The sequence below is a fragment of the Macaca thibetana genome, chromosome 11, assembly GCF_024542745.1.
Source record: "Macaca thibetana thibetana isolate TM-01 chromosome 11, ASM2454274v1, whole genome shotgun sequence".
NCBI lineage: Eukaryota > Metazoa > Chordata > Mammalia > Primates > Cercopithecidae > Macaca > Macaca thibetana.
The window spans coordinates 10,251,950-10,275,290 of NC_065588.1; the positions used below are offsets into that span (position 1 = coordinate 10,251,950).

Here is a 23,341-nt window from a genome sequence, read left to right on the forward strand (position 1 = left end):
CTTTGGGAGGCCGAGGCAGGCGGATCACTTGAGGTCAGGAGTTGGAGACCAGCCTAGTCTACATGGCAAAACCCCATCTCTACTAAAAATACAGTAATTAGCCAGGTGTGGTGGCACGTGCCTGTCATCCCAGCTACTCCGGAGGCTGAGGCAGGAGAATCGCTTGAACCCGGGAGGTGGAGGTTGTGGTGAGCTGAGATCATGTCACTGCACTCCAGCCTGGGTGACAGAATGAGACTCTGTCTCAAAAAGAAAAAAAAAAAGAAATATATAAAAAGATAATACATCATGATCAAGTGTGTTTCATCCCGGGGATGCAGGGATGGTTTAACATAAGCAAGTCAATAAATGTGAAACATCACATAATTAGAATTAAAAACAAAAACCGTACGATCATCTCAAAAGATGCAGAAAAAGCATTCAATAAAATCCTGCATTCCTTTATGATAAAAACCCTTAACAAACTAAGCATAGAAAAGGCTTAACCTCAAAATAATAAAAGCCACATAGGACAAAGCCACAGCCAACATCATACCGAAGGGGAAAAGCTGAAAGCATTCCTCTTGAGAACTATAACAAGACAAGGATACGCACTTTCATTATTTCTGTTCAACATGGTACTAGAAGTCCTAGCCAGAGCAATCAGGCTAGAGAAAGAAATAAAAGGCCTCCAAATTGATAATGAGGACGTCAAACTATCACTGTTTGCCACCAATATGACTGTACACCTAGAAAACTCTGAAGACCCCTCTGAAAGACTCCTAGACTTGATAAACAAATTCAGTACTCTTAGATTACAAAATCAATGTACACAATTCAGTAGCACTGCTATACACTAATAACAACCAAGCTGACAGTCAAATCAGTAACTCAACCCTTTTACAACCGCTGCAAAAATAAATACCTAGGAATATACTTAACCAAGGAGGTGAAAGAGCTCCACAAGGAGAACTACAAAACACTGCTGAAAGAAATCATAGATGACACAAACAAATTGAAACACATCCAATGCTCATGGATTGGAATAAACAATATTGTGAAAATGACCATGCTGCCCAAAGTGATCCACAGATTCAATGCAATTTCTATCAAAATACCATCATCATTTTTTCACAGAACTAGAAAAAACAATCCTAAAATTCATATGGAACCAAAAAAGAGCTTGGATAGAAAACACAATCCTAAGCACGAAGAACAAATCTCGAGGCATCACATAATTAGACTTAAAATTTTACTCTAAGTCTATAGTTACCAAAACAGCATGGTACTGCTATAAAAGTAGACACATGAACCAGTGGAATAGAAAAAAGAGAACTCAGAAGTAAAGCCTAATTAATGTCCAGGCAACGTGCCTCACACTTGTAATCCCAACACTTTGAGAGGCCCAGGCGGGCGAACCACTTGAAGACAGGAGTTCGAGACCAGCAGAGCCAAGATGGTGAAACGCCTTCTCTACTAAGAATACAAAAATTAGCTGCATGTGGTGGCCAACACCGGTAATCCTAGCTACTCAGGAGGCTGAGGCAGAAGAATCACCTGAACCTGGGAGGCAGAGGCAGCAGTGAGCTGAGATTACGTTTCACTGCACTCCAGCCTGGGCAACACAGCGAGACCCCATCTCAAAAAACAAAAACAGAAAACAAAAAAGAGGCGGCGGCAAGGCGCCAGCGGGAACTGGTTCGTGGGTAAGTGGGTTCTCTGCGGAGGCAGCTGGGAAGGAGGGGTTGCAGTTGAAGCGGCTCAGTCAGCTGATGAGGCCAGACCTCAGCAGTCCGAGCTGGAGCACAGCAGAGCCCAAGGCGCTTTCCCCGGAGGGTGGGGACAAGTGGGTGAGTAGCCGCCACGACTCGGCCTATCATGTCCTCAGAGACGACTGGAGCCACCGAGAACCGAGGCCTCCCCGAAGGCGAGTCGTCGGTGCCGCCGCAGCGCCCTCGAGCGGGAATCAAAATCAAAACTCGCCGAGGACCGCGCCTGTAGTCCCAGCTACTCGGGAGGCTGAGGCAGGAGAATGGCGGGAACCCGGGAGGCGGAGCTTGCAGTGAGCCGAGCTCTTGCCACTGCACTCCAGCCTGGGCGACAGAACGAGACTCCGTCTCAAAAAAAAATAAATAAATAAATAAAAAAATATATCACTGAGGACGAACAGATCAATGCCAGCAAAAACGAGGAGGATGCAGGAAAAATACTCGTTGGTGGCCTGAGCTGGGATACCAGCAAAAAAGATTTAAAAGACCATTTTACTAAATTTGGAGAGGTCATTGACTGTACAAAAACAATGGATCCCAACATTGGATGGGCAAGAGGGTTTGGGTTTATCCTGTTCAAAGATGCAACCAATGTGCAGAAGGTCCTAGACCAGGAGTACAGGCTGGATGGCCGTGTCATTGACCCTGAAAAGGCCATGGCTATGAATGAGAGGTGACAACGTGCTAGCAGCCCTCGCTCGCTCTCGGCACCTCCTCGGCCTTGGCGTCCGCTCTGGCCGCACTTGAGGAGCCCTTCAGCCTGCCGCTGCACTGTGGGGGCCCCTCTTGGGGGCTGGCCAAGGCAGGAGCCAGGTCCTTCTGCTCGCCAGGAGGTGTGGAGGGAGAGGCGCGGGCGGGAACCGGGGCCGCCCGCGGCAGTCGCGGGCAGGCGCGGGTTCTCTGGTGGGCGTGGGCTCTGCGGCCCCGCATTCCGCGAGGCAGGTAGGCGCCTGCTGGGCTTGATCAGGGTCGAGATCCCTCTGGGCTGTGGGGGTGTCCTGGCAGGGTGCCACGGAGTCCCATGGCGACTGCCAGTGAGAGGTGAAGCCCGCTGGGCTTCTGGGAGGGTGGGGACTTGGAGAACTTTTCTGTCTAGCGAAAGGTTTGTAAATGCACCAATCAGTGCTCTATGTCTAGGTAATCAAGTGGGGACTTGGAGAACTTTTGTGTCCAGCTAAAGGATTGTAAACACACCAATCAGCACTCTGTGTCTAGCTAAAGGTTTGTAAACACACCAATCAGCCCTTTGTGTCTAGCTAATCTAGTGGGGACTTGGAGAACTTTTGGGTCTAGCTAAAGGACTGTAAACGCACCAATCAGCACCCTGTCAAAACAGACCAATCAGCTCTCTGTAAAACAGTCCAATCAGCTCTCTGTAAAATGAACCAATCAGCAGGATGTGGGTGGGGCCAGATAAGGGAATAAAAGCAGAGCACCAGTGGCAGCAGTTGCAACCCGCTAGAGTGCCTTTCCGAGGGGTGGGGACTTTGATTTTTTTGTTCTTTGTAGTAAATCTTGCTGTTGGTCACCCTTTGGGTTGGCAGCCTTTGTGAGCTGTAACACTCCCTGTGAAGGTCTGCAGCTTTACTCCTGAAGCCAGCGAGACCCGGAACCCACCAGGAGGGACAAACAGTTCCGGACGCGCCAACTTTATGAACTCTAACCCTCATTGCAAAAGGTCTGCAGCTTCACTCCTGAAGCCAGTGAGACTACGAGCCCCACCGGCAGGAACGAACAACCCCAGATACATTTAAACATCCGAAGAAACGAACAACTCCGGACGTGCCACCTTTATGAATTGTAGTCCTCACTGCCAAGGTCTGCAGCTTCGCTTCTGAGGGCAGCGAGACCATGATCCCACGGGGAAGAATTAACAACTCCAGACGCGCCACCTTTATGAGCTGTAACACTCACCGCGAAGGTCTACAGCTTTACTCCTGAAGCCAGCGAGAGTACGAACCCACCTGCGGGAACAAACAACTCCAGACACATCTGAAGGAATGAACAACTGCAGACGCGCCACCTTTCTGAACTGTAACGCTCAGGGGTAAGGTCTGCAGTTTCACTTCTGAGGCCAGCGAGACCACGAACCCTCCGGAAGGCATGAACAACTCCAGACGTGCCGCCTTTAAGAGCTGTAACACTCACCGGGAAGGTCTGCAGCTTCACTCCTGAAATGAGGAAGACCACGGACCTACCAGAAGGAAGAAACTCCAGACACACCATGTTTAAGAACTGTAACACTCACCAGGAGGGTCTGCAGCTTCATTCTTAAAGTCAGTGAGACCAAGAACCCACCAATTCCGGAAACATGACTTCATGGAGGGTCTGAATCCTGAAGCCACTGAGGAAAAGATCAGGGAGTACTTTGGCGAGTTTGAGGAGACTGAGGCCATTGAAATTCATTGGATCCAAAGTTTAACAAAAGACAAGGTTTTGTGTTTATTACCTTAAAAAAAAAAAAAATCTGTGAAGAAGGTTCTGGAGAAAAAGTTCCATACTATCACTGGAAGCAAGTGTAAGATCAAGGTGGCCCAGCCCAAAGAAATTTACTGGCAGCAGCGGTATGGTTCTCGGGGCTGTGGAAACCACAACTGAGGTAACAAGGCAGCGGGAGGTGGTGGTGGTGGTGGTGGTGGTGGTCAGGGTAGTACAAACTACAGCAACAGGCAGTGACATGGTGGCCCTCAGAATACCTGCAAGCCATACTGAGACAGCAGCAGGAGAGACCAACCAATCACACACATGCTGTGTTTGGATATGGCGTGAACACAATTATGTACCAAATTTAACTTGACAGACTTTCTAGGCTTGTCCCACGTGCATCTTATTTAAAATTTCCCACACGGAAATCACTCTCTTGTTTACTATTTCCAGAGCTCTAGTTATTTAGGCAGCGTGTGGTGTCTGAGAGGCCGGAGGGGCATTACTGGCTGATTTTTAGTACCAGGTCCTCCACAACAAAATGGCAGTCTTTGCTTCCTGTTGCCGCATGCTGCAGCCTGGACCTGTGGGCCCTGGTTGTACAGAGTATATTGTATCTCAGGAAACCAGTGTCACCTTTTAATTTTATATTATTTATGTCATACACTTCCAGTAATGGAAGGGTTAATTTTACTGTACTTTTTAGTACCTTTGGGGAATCTAATGTAACATATTTTACACGTGTCCTGATTTTGCCACAACCTGGGTATTGAAGCTATCCAAGCGTTTAAAATAAAACATTAACCCCCCGCCATAAAAAAGCCAAATACTTAACATCCAACTGATCTTTGTTGAAGCATGCAAAAACATAAACCTATTTAATAAATGATGCTGAAAAGACTGGCAAGCCACATGTAGAAGAATGAAACTGGATCCCAATCTCTCGCCTTACACAAAAATCAACTCTAGATGGGTCAAAGACTTAAATCTAAGAACTGAAACCATAAAAATCACAGAAGATTACATTAGAAGAACTCTTCTGGACATTAGCCTATGCAAAGAATTTATAACTAATACTCCAAAAGCAAATGCAACAAAAATGAAAATAAATAAATGGGACTTCATGAAACTAAAAAGCTTCTGCACAGCAAAATAAATAATCAGAGTAGACAACCCACAGAATGAGACAAAATATTTGCAAACTATGCATCCAACAAAGGACTAATATCCAGAATCTACTAGGATCTCAAATCAGTAAGAAAAAAAAATCCCATCAAAATGTGAGCAAGGGACATAAGTAGACATTTCTCAAAAGAAGATATACAAACATGAAACAATGCTCAACATTACTAATTATCAGGGAAGTGCAAATTAAAACTACAGTGAGATACCATCTTACTCCTACAATAATGGCTGTTATTAAAAAGTCAAAAAAAAACGATAGATGTTGGCATGGATATGGTGAAAAGCAAAAGCTTATACACTGCTGGTGGGAATGTAAATTAGTACAACCTCCATGGAAAACAGTACGAAGATTCCTTAAAGAACTAAAAGTAGATGCACCATTCAATCCAGCAATCCTGCTACTGGGTATCTACCCCAAAATAAGTTGTTGTATATGAAAAAGACACTTGCACATGTATGATTATAGTAACAGAATTCACAATTGCAAAGATATGGGACCAACCTAAGTGCCCATTAACCAATGAGTGGATAAAGAAAATGTGGTATATATACACCATGGAATACCACTCAGCCATAAAAAGTAATGAAATAATGTCTTTTGCAGTACCTTGGTTAGAGCTGGAGGCCATTATTCTAAGTAAGTCAGGAGTGGAAAACCAAAAACTCTATGTTCTGACTTACAAGTGGAAGCTAAGCTATAAGTAGGCAAATCCATACAGAGTGATGTAATGACTCAGAAGCAGGAAGTGAAAAGGGAGGGGGAGGGATTAAAAAAACTACATATTGGGTACAATGTACACTACTCAGGTGACTGACAGGTGCATTACAAACAGAATTCACAACTATATAATTCATCCATGTAACCAAAAACCTCTTGTACCCCAAAAGCTATTGAAATAATACATAAATAAAAATAAAAATACCTTCCTGTTGCACAGTGCCTTGTAAGAAGTAGGAAATCAAAAATTGTTTGTTTGCATTGGGTTGGATATCAGAGAGCCATATAAAAGAGAAGGTAGTCAAAATTGCGAAGATGAAGTTATGTAAAGCCCATATGTGAATAAAACAGAGATAGAGGGTTAAAAATTAACAACAGCTGGGATCAGAAAGAAAGGCACTTAGGAGGTGCCTGCAATTATGATTCTCATAAAATAGCAATTAGAACTATTTACCAAGCTTCGGTTATTCAAGTATATTACTAATAATTTTTGATAATCAACCTATAGTAACATTTATACTACTTTTCCTTAAAAGTTTTTTTTCAAAAATAAGAATATTTTTGACTATCAACTGTATGGCAAGTACTATTCTCAGACTCTTGGATACATCCATGTACAGCAAAGCTGTCAACCCTTTTAGAGACTATATTCTATGGGGAAAAACAGATGATACATAAGAAAGATAAGAAGTATCAGTCTGGTGTAAAAGTAATTGCGGTTCTTGCCATTACTTTCAATGGCAAAAACCGCAATTTTGCACCAACCTAATAAGTAAATAGTACAGTATATTAGACTATAATAAATGCTATGGTAAATAAACAGAGGTAAGGGAGATGAAGAATGTAGGGAGAAAGGGTTGGTAACTTTAGAGTTATCTGAGTAAGTATCATTAAGAAGCTCATGTTTGTGCAGAGATGGGAAATAGGTGAGAGACCAGGTCCTGCAGCTTTGTCAGGTAAGAATCATTCAGGTAAAGGAGATAAGAATCACCAGTACCTTGAGGTGGAAGCATGCCTGACATGGTTGAGAAACAACAGAGAAGCCAGCGTCCTGAGTGCAATGAGTAAAGATAAAGGAAGTAGGAGTTTAGCTCAAAGTTAAGAGGACCAGAATATGTAGCTTCTTACAGGTAATTACAAAGGTATTTCATTTTTGGGTGGTTTTGTTTTTACTCTGAGATACATGAGAAGTTGATGAGAATTTTCAGTAGAGAACCGACATGATTTTATTTAAATGTAATGGCCTCACTCTGATTTGTTTGAAAATAGACTGTAGAGGACAAGGGTGAAGGCTCAGACACTACTACAAAAATTATTGCTGTAATCCAGACATGTGAACATGGTGGCCCCTCAGCATGTCTCCTGGTGTGATCATTACTCATCTCGAATTTAACTTTTCAACTGAGGTTCAGCTAGCAGCTATTTCACTTTTTCTGTCTCTTGGAAAAGTGTGTATGTTTTCTGTTTATTCACATATATTTCCATATAAGCTGTGATATAAACGTATCTCAACACGTCAGGTACTCTTTGTCTTGCACAACCTAGAGCAATCTTACTTTACACCCTCACTTTCATGATAACTCACGTCATGGGTTAGGTTGCCTGGCCTGTCCTAGATTAGTACAGCTGGATCTTCAGTATCCAGTTATTTACCTTGATTACCATAATTTCTTGACTCATTCACTATATCCTGAGGACCTGGGAGGAATGAATCAAAACAAAACCAAAATTAAAATACTAGGTATCTCTTCCAAACTCCATCCTAAGCCTTAACTACTTAAAACAGTTAACCATACTCATGTTCTCAGCCTGATCTATCTCTTCCTTTTCTTTTATGTTTATTATACATTACATCATTTATTTATTTATGTATTTATTTTTAATTATACTTTAAGTTCTGGGATACATGTGCAGAATGTGCAGGTTTGTTACATAGGTATACATGTGCCATGGTGGTTTGCTGCATCTGTCTATCTCTTCCCTTTCTACATTTTTTTAAATAATGAAAACACAAATTTGCATATTAAACAACAATAGTAAACCTCACAAAAATCTTTACCTTCTCTTAGGTGTTTTAAATTTTTTAGATCTCAAATTAATGCTTTAATATCAAAATATCTACTGTAAATATCCACTCCACCCATACCAAATTCATCATCATTTTTGGGGAGAGGGCAAATTGTGATAGGGATTGTGACACACAGGCACATAATTTAGGGGCCAGGGGTTTTTTAATAAGAGTTTTTTTTATTGAAATGAAATGCACATAACATAAAAACAGCCATTTTAAAGTGAATAATTTAGTGACATTGGTACAATTTCTTTTCACATATTAATCAACATTAGAGGACTATAAATGCCTCACCAGTAATATAGAAATATCCATTGGAAATAAAAATAGCACCAGTGGGAAAGTATGAAAAAAAATAAGACAAATCAGCACATGAGGAAATATAGTTTCATTCCAATAATACCATTTTACAGTAATTAATGAAAAAAGTCAAAATTATAAAACAGTACATCACAAAACTAATAAAACATGTTTCATATTCCAAAATGTTAACACTTGTTCCAATGAGACTGGTTACTTTTTTATATTCATCATCAGATTTTATGTATTTCTATGTATTTTTGTATTTAAAAAGCAGAAAACTTTCCTATGAGAGCAGTTTCCCTACAATTACATATTATACAAGATTCTATTAGAGATACAGCAGACATACTCTCTGGGTTATTTAACTGATAAAGAAAAAGCAGGAGTTCCTGCTTTTTAAAGATGATAATCATAATTATGATCAGATCGATGAAAATAATAAAATTGCTCTGATTGTGTTGAAGATTTTTTCCCATTTCTTCATTTAGCTATTCAGAAATATATTTCACCCTCAGTTCATATCTGATATACTGCTAGAAGTTGAGACTCAAATCATGGCAACACACCATGCGCGTCAATGGCATTGTTGAGCACAAAAACAACTCGGATGGAGCCAGAAATTAAGACTTGCTTATGGTTTACCCCAGGTAAATGCCAAGTCAATGGCAGAAAGAAAATTCAAGCTTGGTGCCAGGTGTGGTGGCTCATGTCTGTAATCCCAGCACTTTGGAAGGCCAAGGTGGGCAGATCACTTGAGCCCAGGAGTTCAAGACCAGCTTGGTCAACATGGCAAAATCCAGTCTCTACAAAAACACACCAAAAATTAGCCTGGTATGGTGACATGCACCTGTAGTCCCAGCTACTTGGGGGGGCTGAGGCAAGAGATGGCTGCAGTGAGCCGAGATTGTGCCACCGCACTCCAGCCTGGGTGACAAAGTGAGACCCTATCTCAAAAAAAAAAAAAATTCAAGCTTAGCTGCCCTGATTCCATGTCTAGGGATTTAGCACGTAGAACAATAACACTGGCCTACCTGTAGGTCGACAAATACAGAAATCACAGCCTCTCCCTTCAATTTCTTGGTTAAGATTACAGTTTGCCAAGCTCACTAAACATTTTCTGCATTTATTTTGACCTCAGCTGTTACTCTTCTCTGTTCCTTTTTCTGTCCACCTTACTAGCTCACATATTTCTCTTTCCTCCTCCACCCTTCCCCTTACATTGAAAACTTCTTCTCACAAATACTATATGAAGGCACACTACACAGCTGGTCATAAATGACTGACACATGAATCCATACACAATTTGGAGATGGGTTTTCTTGGGTAGCTGTGGTTCTGATCTGAAATCTGTTAAAATAGAATACAGTGAGGTAATTAGAACAAATGTTAAAGAATACTGTCTACAGGACGCTCAAATAAATTAGTAAGGATATCGGTGAAAAGATTTTTGAAGTGTTTCTATTATTGGAAAAGGAAGCTTAAATCTAAATTGTTGTGAATCTCAAGTGGTTAAATGAATAGTCTACATTATTAAGGCAGAAAAATAACTTAATTTTTTCAAGAAATACTACTAGCTGCATAAACTTAAAAAAAGTTCCTGACAAAGAAGGAAAATTATTTAATATTCTATAAAAAGTTCTTTATATATCTTTCAGCCTATTACTTAAATGTTTCTTTATCAAACAACAGTTTAATAAATTATTACTGGATATACTTAATGAATAGACCAAGCAGAAGCATTAATGCTGAAAGGGATCTAGAACTGAAAAAGAATCAGAGATGCCCAGGCCATTTAAAGGCAGCGCAAACAACTCTGCATATTTTAATGTATCCTGGAAGGAGAATTACATTACAATACAATGCTTGATAGTTATGGAAATCAACACTGGTAAATAGAAGTATGGTCCTGTTCAATTTAGTCTTCAGTCTCCTGAAGCAGCAGTGTTAATTAGTCAAGCTCAAAGGGCATCACTGAGCCTCAGTGCAAAAGCTATGACTTGGCACTCTTCGTCCTGGGTATCTATCTCTCCTTCTTGACCCTGAGGTTGGAAGATTGAGAAAACTTTGCTTTAGAGATGACTAAGACTAAGATTAACTACTTAGATTCAGACCTCAGGGAGAACTCTGACCAGCATTATTCCTTCAAAATTTTCCTTGATCTCTAAGTGTTTTGGGGGCATAGACACAGCTAGATTAAATAAATGCCACCCAGAAAATCAAAGACTAGTAACATAAACATATCAAAATGTTAACTTGGGCCTGCTTGTGATTACAGAAAGAGTCCTCTAGCCATACATTTAAAATAGCAAAAGAAAATTCAAGACAAACAAGTGCTATAAAAAAGTAGAAAATACATTTGGCTGATTGTTAATAAATTCACTGTACATAGCCTAGTAGAAGTAAAACAGTTAAGTGATTATACTCAGCTGTTTGTACTGTTCACACTATTGGGTGAACAGACCTGGTGGTGAGAACAGAGGCAAATGAAAAAACACTTCAAATTAATTCTGCAAAGATTTTAAGATACAATGTTAACAACCCTATAAAAAGCAATCTGACATAAAAGAAAACTAATCAACACAAAACAAAAATAGGAAAAAAAACAGAAACAGATACATATAGGAAATTGGAATTATTAGACACAAGCTAAAACAACTATGGTTAGTGTATTCTGAAAGTTAAAAGATAATACTAAGAATGTTGGAAGAAAAAATAGAAGTATAAGTGTTGAAATAATAGATTTGAGAAAGAACCGAACTAAAATTATAAAACTGAAAATGTCACCAAACAAAATAAAAAACTTAATAGAGGCATTTAACAGTAGATTAGCCACAGATGAGAAAAAATAGATGAACTGGAAGATATGTGAAAGGTAATTACATAGATTGGAGCAAAAAGCTAAAACAGAATGAAAACACAGGAAAAAGCAAAAGAAACATATAGGATGGTGTCAACGGGTCTGTAATTAATGTAACTGAGATTCCAGGAGAAGGGAAAAAAGATGGGTCAAAGCAAAATATGAAGCAAGTATGGTTGAGAATTTTTCAGTAACATGTATTACCTTCAAACAGATGACCTCTCAAAAACAACAATAAAAAATAGAAAACAGTGGAATAATATATTTGAGTGGCTGAGAGAAGAAACAACCAACCTCTAATCCTATACTTATTGGAAATATCAGCCTTAAGAAAAAATACCTGAAATGTGCAGTTGGAAAGGAAGAAAGAAATAAATAAAATCATAAATATGTGGGCAAATTGAAATGAATACTAGTGCATAAATCTGCTGTGCACCACCATTTCTAATTTGTGTGTGTGTGTGTGTTTTTTTTTTTTTTTTTTTGGTAGAGATGCGGTTTCATCATTTTGGTCAAGCTGGTATCGAACTCCTGACCTCAAGTGATCCGCCCACCTCAGCCTCCCAGAGTGCTGGGATTATAGGCGTGAATCACTGTGCCCAGCCCAAGGGCTATTTTTGTTTGTTTGTTTTAGACTGAGTCTGGCTCAGTCACCCAGGCTGGAGTGCAGTGGCGCGATCTCGGTTCACTGCAACCTCCCGGGTTGAAGCAATTCTGGTGCCTCAACCTCTGAGTAGCTGGGATTACACGCGCAGGCCACCACACCTAGCTGGAGGCGTACCTGTAGTCCCAGCTACTCTGGAGGCTGAGGTGGGAGAATCACTTGAACCCAGGAGGCAGAGGTTGCAGAGAGCCAAGATTGCGCCACTGCACTCCAGCCTGGGAGATAAAATAAAAATAAATAAATAAATATAAATACATTAATATAATAGCATATAAATGGAGGAGGGAGTCAACAGAGTAAAGGAATGCTCTATGATTTTTATATTGGTCAGGAAGTACATAAAAATGTCAGTTAATATTAGTCTTTGATGAGTGAAGTATGCATGTGTAATTCCTAGGAAAACTACTAAAAGATTAGAAAAAGAGATGTAAAAGACACGAAAGAGCACATTACAAATGAAAAGAAAAAAAAATAAGAAAAAGTGTTAAATCAGTCCAAAAAGGAGGAAAGAAAGGGAAAAAAAGTAACAATTCTACATCTTATGTGCCTGATAACACAGCTTCAACACATCGAATCAAATGTTTACAGAACTATAAGTAGAAACGCAGCGGAAGATTTCAACACAATTCTTTTCATATGGAAAGAGGAAGAAGCACATAAAAATCAGAGAACTGCAAGCACGTGGAGCATGTTCTCTGATCACAGTGGAACTAAGCCTGAAACCTAAAACAAAGAGATAACCAGAAACACATATGTTTGTAAATTAAGAAATACATTTCTAAATAACTCCGGGGTCAAAGAGCAACTCACAGTGGAAATCAGAAAGTATTTTGAACTGAATGACAATGAAAATACATTAAAATTATAGCCTTTAAATCTACATACTTGAGATAAAGGAAGGCTTAAATTCATGAGTCAAGCACCCAATACAAGAAGTTTGAGATGGAATAGCAAATTTAAAACAAATAAATTAGGTCAGGAGATTGACACTATCCTGGCTAACACGGTGAAACCCCGTCTCTACTAAAAATACAAAACATTAGCCAGGCGTGCTGGTGGGAGCCTGTAGTCCCAGCTACTTGGGAGGCTGAGGCAGGAGAATGGCATGAATCCAGGAGGCAGAGCTGGCAGTTAGCTGAGATCGCCACTGCACTCCAGCCTGGGCAATAGAGCAAGACTCTGTCTCAAAAAAATAAAATAAAATAAAAATAAATTAGATGGAAGGAAGTAATACAGACTAGAATCAAAGTTAATGAAAGAAATAATAAAAAGAGGCAGAGTCAACAAAGTCAAAAGTTATTTTCTTTGAAAAACTAAATCAAACCATACTCCTACTGAGATGAAAAAACACACACAGGTGTGCACACACACATACTAATAATAAGAACTTAAAAGGGACATATTTCATATTCTGCAGATATTAAAAAGCAAATGAATGACAACTGCAGTGACAAAGACCAACACATAATAAGGAATAATGTATAATCGTGCGAATGTGAAATACGTTTAAAATATCTTTTTAAAATGCAAAATGTGAAAATGTGGTTGCTTTTTAACTTAATAATATCGCTCATTAACTATGTACAAGACACTGTGCTAAATTATTTTACTTTTATACCCATCTCACAATTCGAAGAGGAAAGTACTCTTTCTTTCTTTCTTTTTTTTTTTTTTTTGAGTTGGAGTCTCACTGGAGTCTCACTCTGTCATCCAGACTGGAGTGCAATGGTGCAGTCTCAGCTCACTGCAACCTCCATCTCCCGGGTCAAAGCATTTCTCCTGCCTCAGCCTCCCGAGTAGCTGGGATTTCTGGCAAATGCCACCACACCTGGCTCATTTTTTAGTGAAGATGGGGTTTCACCATGTTGGTCAGGCTGGTCTCAAACTCCTGACCTCAAGTGATCCACCCACCTGGGCCTCCCAAAGTGCTGGGATTACAGGTGTGAGCCACCGCACCCGGCCAAGAGTAACTTTCTATTCTTGTTTATGGAAAATGAAACTCATAGAGGAAAAGTGACTTATCCCCAATGTCACACGATCAGTGAGTGGGGTAATCATTAACCCAAACTGAGGTCTGGCTTCAAAGCCCATGTTCTTAACCAGGGGGTTACACTGACTGACAGTGACTGCTCTTTGCCTGGACAACTTCAAACATGTTGGATGCCTCCCTGGTAAGAAAACTAGAAAAACAGCTGTGTTGATGCTGCTAGATGGCCTCGCTCCTTTTCACTCTAAGGTTCTCCTCATCTTTCTCCTTTTGTTGTAGCTCACTCTTTCTCTTCTTCTATATCTTTCTCTCTCTCTTTCTCATATATGGTCAGCAAATCAGGTTCTTAGATGCTTGACAGAGGTTTTCATAGATGAGGTGGAAACTTCTCTGAGAAAGAGGATGAAGCATTGTCTCTCCAAACACTTACAGGTTAGAAGAGAATGTTGATCCATCCTCCCAGAGCCATGGTACCTCAGTCTGGGGCCGAGAAAGGCCTATCCAAAATGAATTATCAGGTTGGGAAGACACTTGTTTTACTATAAATCCCTGTAACAAAACATATACAAATATAGAACAGAGAGAGAGAGAGAGAGACCATTATCATGGACACTGAGAAAAAGACAACTGATCGAATCACTTTGGTAAAGAATGCATGCCTAACCTGGCATCAACCTGTCATTGAATGTCTCAAAAGGCCTACCTTATTTATTTAAAGTAATTATCATTTAATTTTCCGAAAGAATAGATTTATAATGTGAAGATTGTACTGCCTCCATTCAACCTATCTGACAAAATCCCAGATGACAGGCCCCCTAGGCAGTTTTCATGGGTGATTAGCCATTGTCTTCTCCAATTGAAGAAATAAATTGATGCTACTTTTGTTAAGAAATATTTCTCAGAGTTAGATAAAAACTTAAAAATGATTTAGTCCAACTGCATATTTTATGAATAAGTAATCTGAGATTCAGCGAAGATATCTGAATTGTTTACAAATCTATAACAATTTATTTTCAATTATAGGCTGGCCTAAAAGTCAGATAGACTTGTAACCCAATACTCTTTCTTTGCCATACATGTAGTTCCATTAACTTTAAAAAAATTATTACTACTGAGTAAGGCATTACAGAAACAAAAACAAAATTAGAATAGTGAGAGTAGATGTAGAAGTTATAGACTGGTTTAGATTTATAATGTAGAATGTTTCCTATAAACCCCTTCTCGTACCTCATCTAAGCTCTACCCTTCATTCAAGTGCCACTTTTTCTGAAAACTTCTTAGGAACACGGGGATCTCTTTAAACTCCTATAGCATTTATTGCCAATGCCAGATATTTAACTTTTAATAGCTGCTGAGTTGCATTTTTTTTTACTTAGAAGATTATATGTGTCCTGTGATAGCAGGGTTATTTTTTAACCCTCTTTGCCTTTCCCAGTATCTTGCAAAGAGTAAATAATTTCTAAACATATATTATCATTGTTGCCATTTTCTTGATAATTATGATGACAAGGAGGAGAATTTTCTACTTTACTCCACCAAATTTAACAATTGAAATACAAACGCACAAAAACAGGTAATGGCCTGATTATTGCAGTCATGCATACATGGAGTGTGTTTGAAAGGATTTATTTCAAGGTGAAATACAGTTTTTTTTTTAATTAGTTAAAAATAAATAAATAAAATTAGTTAAAAATAAAAGTATATATTATGCACTTTATGTGCTTAAGGCATGCTATGATTATAATTATAGAGATATTAAAAATGACTTTTGGCCAAGTGTGGTGGCCTCCACCTGTAATCCCAACACTTTGGGAGATCAAGATGGACAGATCGCTTGTGCCCAGGAGTTTGACACGAGCCTAGACAATATGGAGAAACTCCATCTCTACGAAAAATACCAAAAAAAAAAAAAATTGGATGAGCATGGTGGTGCCCCCTCTAGTCCTAACTACTCAGGAGGCTGAGGTGGGAGGATCCCTTGAGCCTGGGATGTCGAGGCTTCATTGCACTCCAGCTTGGGCAACAGAGTGAGACTCTGCCTCAAAAAAAAAAAAAAGACTTCATTTTAGGAAAAATTGTTATTACCTGGAATCTCCCTCTATTTTCCTTCTGGATACAGACCACAGATAATTACAACAGAAGTTTACACTTACCAATTCCTTTGAGCTGTCTATCTTTATGAGATTAGAGCCCAGTTGCGAGCATTGTCTTTTACTTCGATCCCAGGAATTTAGTGACGGGCTGAATAGGTAACAGCTCTTCTCATATATAATCCAATTAGGAGGACAAGGGCTGGAAAGAACCCCTGGAAATAAAAGATTAGTACCATGAGGTTCATAGCACACCAATTCACTCTTTTAGTATGAACAACATTCATCTTAAGGACACTTATGAAAAAACCAATGAGTTGCCATTATTATATTTCATTTTCAATTCAAACTACAGTGATATGATTTTACAGATGAGAATACATTCAAATCTTCCTATTCATTTAGAATTTAAAAATGAATTAGCTATAAATAGTATTTTAGGCAGCCAACTATCCTTTTTTTCTTGATTTGTCTTCTATTCCTTCTAATTTAGCTCAAAACTACCTTTCTCCTTAATAACTCCTTAAAATAATTCCACTCACAATCAATCATTGAGGTACACAGCAATTTCATTTGCTACTTAACTTATTTTATGATGTAAGATCTACTTCAGAATGTGACTTTCCAAATGAAAAAAGTATAGGTCAGTTATTCATATTACATACTCTCTCTCTTATATGTTATTAGCTACTTAATAAAAATAGTGAGGAGGTATGGGACCAGAGATGAAAAACTGAAGTGAAAACATTAAGTCATAGTCAATTATGATGCAATTAGAAGTAAAGGTCAAGTGTATATAGAATTGTAATTAAGTAAATGAAATTGTATGATTAAACAAATTTGATGAGTTTTCAGGAACATGTGTATTAGGTCTACCTCTTTTGTATATTTTTAATATAGCTTCTTTATTCTTGGCAACATTTTCCCTTCTTTCCTTTCTCCCTGTCATTCTTCCTTTCTAATGTCATATTTTCTATTCTAACTGTATCGCATTAAAAATCTCAATTCTGTAAGGGGAGAGAACACTTTTCTTTTATTTGTATCAAATTATATGATCTCCTGTAGATCTAAGCACATAGCCAGTGATAAATCGGTTACTGATTTTAAAAATTAATAAAGTCCAATTTAGAACCGTTCAGCCAAGTGCATAGAGTACTTATAATTTCACCTTATTGTATATATGACAGGGATATATTACACTAAGTTAATACTAATATGTGTGCTTGCCTTAAATGTACAATCATTGAATCTAAGCATATTTTCCTTATACCCCTGCCCCAGGCCTCAGCACCAACAATTAACCCTCTTGAATCAAGATTCCATCCTTTAACTATGCCCTTGCCTGTGGTTTTGACAGCTTTGGTAGGAGTCACACTCTCTTCTAAAGGTGATTGTGTGGGTTGACTGTGGTTCTCTTTATTTCTTGATGGAAAGTAGCCATTCTCCAATGAGTTTCTTCCTGAATTGGGTCTCCAAATAGCTTCATATCCCAACAATAACAGTGACAGAAAAAAAGTCATTCTTCTGTGTTTGAAAATGAAAATCCCGAAACCCATATGTTATTGGAATAAAAGAATACATTATTGATTAATGATAAATAGATGATATATTGCTGTGGAGAAGTAAAGATGATTGATAGGATAGATGAAAAGAAATAAATAACTTTCATAACGGAGGTATAGTTAAAAAGAAATAAGAATGTAGAGAAGAAGAAATAGAACGAGGGAGGCAGCAAGAGGCAAATGTCATAGAGTTAACTGGACCCATGGCAGATTTGAAATAGCAACATCTTTCACCTTTCTTCTATTACTTAAAAATGAGAGGTCCTTGAGAAACTGCCCAGTACCTATAACATAGAATGCACTTGACTAAGTGCATCTGACTAATTAAGGAATGTCATGAAGACTCTCTGAAGGTGTTTAACAACAGATTGCATGTGATATAAAATCTAAAAAACAATTCATCCATTACAAAATACCGACTTAAGACCAAGTGCCTCAGGAAATTTCTGGTCTATGCAAAGGTGTTTATATTAAAGATCAGAAATAAGTTCCCTAAATAATATGACTCATAAAAACAGGTTAATGTCTATTTAGTTAATTTATTTCATTAGGAAGACAGCACCATATTGTACTTTCTTCTTCAGCTCCATGTGTTTCCTTCCATTAATTTATTATCCTTTGGATTCTACAGCTTTGAAACCAGCTATGCAAGGGAGGTAGGAGAGCAATGTAGTTAAGAGTATGAGTTTTTTAGACAGATCGCCTAAATTTCTAATCATGGTCCCACCACTAACTAGTTTATAACCCTGGAAGGGGAAAATAACCTCTCAGTCTCTCACACCCTTTATAAGTGAAATGGGCATTAACAGCTCCAACCCAATAAAGACAAAACCAGATTACATACAAATTAAAGTAGATTATGCATGTCAAGCCCTTAAAAGAGTGCCTGGCACATAATAATTGCTTACTAAATTGTCTGTTGTTGTTATTGTTGTTGTTGATCTTCTCCACCAAATACTCACCCATGGTACCCAGGACCACAGCTATCACCAGTATCACCAAGCATAGGATTCCCAAAATCACAGCAATGAGGCGCCAAGGAGGAGATGCAACACAAGATCCTGAGGAGCCAGAGGGGGCAGAAATGGAATAAAGAAAGAGAATGACAGAAGGTGGGGCACTTCAGTTCTACAGTTCATCAAAAATCTGGCCTTGCACAGTGGCTCACACCTGTAATCCCAGAAGGGAGACAGAGGTAGGAGGATTGCTTGAGGCCAGAAGCTCAAGACCAGCCTGGGCAACACAGGGAGACTCTGTCCCCACCAAAGAAAAAAAAAGAAGAAAGAAAAAATTTAACTAGCTGGGCATGGTGGTGAGCTCCTGTAGTCCCAACTACTCTGGAGGCTGTGGCAGGAGGATCGCTTGAGCCCAGGAATTCCAGAGCAGCATGGGCAACAGAGCGATACCCTGTTAAAAAAAAAAAAAACAGAACACAAAACAACAATAACAAAAAATACTGGCAAATTTTAAAGTGAATTATTAATCACTGCCTAGGTTACCTAGTCATCAAGGATTCGCTGTGTTTTTCTCCCCTGGTAAGGATACCTCTTCTTCAATTATAATTTCAGCACATTGCCTTGATATCTGTATGCTCCTAATTTCAGCTCCACATTGATATCTATAGGTCACGACTTTAGTAGGATCCCTGAAATCCCACTGATTCTTAGAGGAAATAGCTTAATGTTGGGAAGAGAGCAATGATTACTAAGGGTAATTTTCCCTTTTCATATGTTTGTTGCATGACCCAGGGCAAATTACTCCCTTTGTTGTTTTTTATTCCTCTTTATGAAACTGGGGTAATAATATCTCAAAGGATTATTGTGGGAATTAAATGAGCTAACACGTATAAAAGCACCTCGTTTAGCCACTGCTAGCACATTATAGGTGTGTTGTTACAGGATACCGTTTGCCTATACATATGCATAAACATGCACATGTCTCCCTACCTCTTGCCTCACCCACTTTTTCCACCCTTCCTCAATAGGCTGCCCAAGAAAAGAATTACATCAGTACTGAGAGGAAAATATTTGTGCAATGTGAAGAATCAGAAAGCAGAAGAAAGCAAACTCTGGTGTCAAAACCAACAAATGATCTATCTCTCTCTCAAAGAAAATAGGGAACTAATTTTGTATTAACATTGCCATAACCAGAATGTATTTCTGCTTTCCACTGAGACTAATCTGTCAGGACATTTCATAGAAGTGTCACATAGAGTAGGCGAAATCACCCACTCTGTGAATACAGAGATCTTCCAAAGCCCTTCTTTCTATTTCATTTCGTTTACTTTTTGTTTAAGACTCATGTCCTGCCAATGGGATGTTTTTATCCACCATATATTAATATATTTTCCTTCACTGGTATACCAATAATTGTTTTTTGTTTAAAAACAATTTAATCTCTTACCACAAAAAAACATGTTGTTCATATATATACTTCTTTAAGTTTCCTGGCCTCCATTCAATAATCTAGCCTTTCTATCAAACAAGCAACAAGTCACTCATACGGAAATCCTTTATCTTTGTGTATTATCCCACTTATTACCGATTCCTCACTGATGAAATGTCTATATCTATATAAAATAGAAATTGCATTTTCTGCCATCAGACATAATTAATTTAAATACTAATAATTAGTCACTGAATAATTTTCATGAAAAAAAGTTTAGGGTGCATTCAAATTATCTTCATTGACATCTGAAGCCCTTTAAAAGTATATCCATAAAAATGTACACATCACAAGCCTCTCAAATTTTCTCCCCTTATATCTTTTTGTTTTGTTTTGTTGTTTGTTTGTTTGTTTTTATTTTTTTCAGAGATGGAGTCTTGCTCTGTCACCCAGGCTGGAGTGCAGGGGCGTGATCTCGGCTCACTGCAACCTCCACCTCCCGAGTCCAGATGATTCTCCTGCCTCAACCTCCCAAGTAGCTGGGACTGCAGGCGTGTGCCACCATGCCTGGGTAATTTTTGTGTTTTCAGTAGAGACGGGGTTTCACCACATTAGCCAAGCTGGCCTCAAACTCCTGACCTCAGTCAATCCACCCGTCTTGGCCTCCCAAAGTGCTGGGATTATAGGCGTGAGCCACTGTGCCCAGCCTCCCCTTGGATCTTTTCAAATGGGAGAGCTAAAGGCATACATTAGAAAAAATATATATATATACCTTTCTCTGAAACAACAGCTATCCTGGTATTGCTTCGAGAGTCGAAGTGTAATTGAGTATATCCATCTTCATCCAAATTTTCTAAATCAGGATGATAGTCCATTGTTCTTGAGAGCCCATGAATAGACATAGCATTTGGGAGCTCTCTTCTTCCTGCTCCTGAGATGACTGCCTGTGGAGGAAAGAGAATCTCTGAGTCAAATCATGTGGGATAGGTACTTACTGGGGTTTAACAAATTAAGCTTAAGTAGTTCAGCCAGATATTCAAGAGCAGGAAATGAAACTATGCTGTGGTAATTTTCCATTTGTACCTTTAGATCCTGTTTCTGAGACTGCTGACTCAGGAAAACTGAAAGGTAGCATAGCAGATAAGTCTTTGTTTCAGACCAAATGTAAGAAAAAATGCATAAATTAATGTCTTATGCTGCCTTCATTACTCTCACAACTAAATCTGACATTAATTAATTTAACCTATGCAAACTATTACAGTTTTGGTGCTCTAAGTTTACCATAACTTTGTTGTAACTTTGTTCATGTATGTATTCATGTATTTTTTAAATTACATAAACAGGTACTGAATATCCACCTTTTCAATTGGCGGGAGCTTAGAATACAAGGAAAAATGATACCTAAGAAGAAAGACATCGCCTAATAGAGGAAATATATAGACAGGTAAATGAGGGATGGCATGAGGAGGTGCATTGTTGTAACAACAGACAGAGAGACAGAGAAAACAAATCTCTTTGAGAATTATCAGATATTAATAACACAAAATAACAATTATTTATTGAACAATTACTATGAGTTAGGAACCACATGTTGCATATGTTTTCTTGTTCAATCTCACTTTTCCAAGTCTATATAGTAGGCATTATTATTTCTATTTTCAAACGAAAAAATGAGACAGAAAATTTAGTCTCTTTCTCAGGTTTAAGAAGCTAATTTTAAAAATTTAGAGCAAGGAATCAAATCAAAGCTGACTCTTGCTGCAAAACTCATGATCTTTTCTGTTATGCTACACTGCCTCTTTCATCATTCCATACACTTATATTGCAAGGAACAGCTTATGGAAGGTGTTGGGACTGAAATATTATGCCAGATATTTGATTATTTTTCCCTCTCTTCCAGTTTCCATAGTAATGATCAAATCAAAGAAATATAGAAAACACCTAACATTGCTGGAAACTGAAGAGGTGTTCAACTCATTTACCAGATCTTGAAGCCAGTAAAGTGCAGGAGACATCTGTGTGTTGTCAAAGATCAACAAATCTGGATACTAGTTAATGTGGTGAGGACAGGTTTTATTCGGTAATACTATTGCAATAGGAAACAGCTGCACTGTTTCCTGTTGAACTGAACTCAACTTCCCCAAAAGTAAAGCCGATGACATTTTAAAGTGGAGTGTGCTAAGGAAAAGATACCGAGTGGTGTTAAGGAAGGTTAATGTGACTAGACCCTCTGGATTTGTTAATTGGCCCTTATCCAGAGGGGAGGGAAACTTCGCCTCTCTATATGACAGAAGGACATGGTGATATAGTTGAAGTGAAGCACCCAGCTAAGTTGGTCCTTATGCTCCATATGAAAGAAAGAGCAAGATTTATCTCCCTGAATGTTTGCATTTCAAAGAAACAGCTCCCAAGTCCTTGAAGAAAGAGTTCTGTGTGGTAGATTTGCTTCTCAAAGGGCAGAGAAAGAATTTAACGGTAAGATTTCTTTTTCTTTTTCTTTTTCTTTTTTAGATGAAGTTTTGCTGTTGTTGCCCAGGCTGGTGTGCAAATGGCATGATCTTGGCTCACCGCAACCTCCGCCTCCTGGGTTCAAGCGATTCTCCTGCCTCAGCCTCCTGAGTAGCTGGGATTACATGCACCAACACGTCTGGCTAATTTTGTATTTTTAGTAGAGATGGTATTTCTCCATGTTGATCAGGCTACTCTTGAACTCCCGACCTCAGGTGATCCTCCCGCCTTGGCCTCCCAAAGTGCTGGGATTACAGGCGTGAGCCACCGCACCTGGTCTAACTGTAAGATTTCTAAAGTAACTGCTCTAAAAGGAATTCGGGAGCCTATCTGTTACCAAGTTTTGACTGGAACAAAAAGTAAATTCTCCTAGCAGCATTGGGCTTCCTTAGCTGGCATTTTAAGTAGAGCTGAGTCATCGTATGGACCTTGCCGTAAGCTGCTAGAAGGCATGCTAGAGTTTGCCAAGTCTCTAGTGCAGAGATTTGGGAGGAGTTGTTATATGATGAGGGTTCTGCAGTTCTCACGGTCTAACACCTATCAAAATGGAGGAGAGCTCAAGGAGAGTACATAAATGAGCTTCCCGCCTTACTTAAGCTGCCATGGAAGTTTTACTAAGTTTTTGTAGACATGTTGCAAAGTGGTAATGTGGATCTTAACCTCAACATTCATCAGTCTTTCAGTTCTATAATGCAGTGGTTGGAAGGCAACGTAGGAGGTTCAGGACACGCAGCCCCAAAATATGGATTCTTGGCATTTGAGAAAACAGCAGGATCAGGAAGTTCACTCTCACACCTTTCTGCATCTTTCTGCCCTGAAGCAGATCATAAGACCCTTAT

General features: G+C 39.0%; 1 protein-coding gene and 1 pseudogene across 5 annotated transcripts; one reads left to right on the forward strand and one right to left on the reverse strand.

Moving 5' to 3' along the window:
* Positions 1 to 1,751: 1,751 nt before the first annotated feature.
* Positions 1,752 to 4,424, forward strand: LOC126930498 (heterogeneous nuclear ribonucleoprotein A/B-like; annotated as a pseudogene).
* Positions 4,425 to 8,309: 3,885 nt separating this feature from the next.
* Positions 8,310 to 21,056, reverse strand: CLEC7A (C-type lectin domain containing 7A). Of its 5 annotated transcripts, XM_050746613.1 has the most exons (6): positions 20,767 to 21,056; positions 18,572 to 18,670; positions 17,390 to 17,527; positions 16,111 to 16,262; positions 14,388 to 14,506; positions 8,310 to 9,796 (listed from the first exon to the last, which is right to left on the reverse strand). In XM_050746613.1, exons 1-6 carry the CDS (start codon positions 20,894 to 20,896, stop codon positions 9,664 to 9,666), a joined length of 771 nt encoding a protein of 256 aa, XP_050602570.1. In that variant the 5' UTR covers positions 20,897 to 21,056; the 3' UTR covers positions 8,310 to 9,663. The 5 variants fall into 5 exon arrangements, with proteins under 5 accessions (XP_050602570.1, XP_050602571.1, XP_050602572.1 ...); XM_050746614.1 differs by lacking the exon at positions 17,390 to 17,527; XM_050746615.1 differs by lacking the exon at positions 14,388 to 14,506 and having other exon boundaries at positions 20,767 to 21,027.
* Between the last annotated feature and the right edge of the window lie 2,285 nt (positions 21,057 to 23,341).

Excerpts from the sequence above, each read along its gene's own strand:
- CLEC7A (XM_050746613.1), bottom strand. The coding sequence starts at position 20,896 with ATGTCTATTCATGGGCTCTCAAGAACAATGGACTATCATCCTGATTTA. Across the intron at positions 18,671-20,766 it reads AGCTGTTGTTTCAGAGAAAG|GATCTTGTGTTGCATCTCCT; the intron begins GTATATATATAT and ends CTGGCTCCTCAG. Across the intron at positions 14,507-16,110 it reads TAGACAGCTCAAAGGAATTG|GGATTTATAGTAAAACAAGT; the intron begins GTAAGTGTAAAC and ends GTTTTGTTACAG.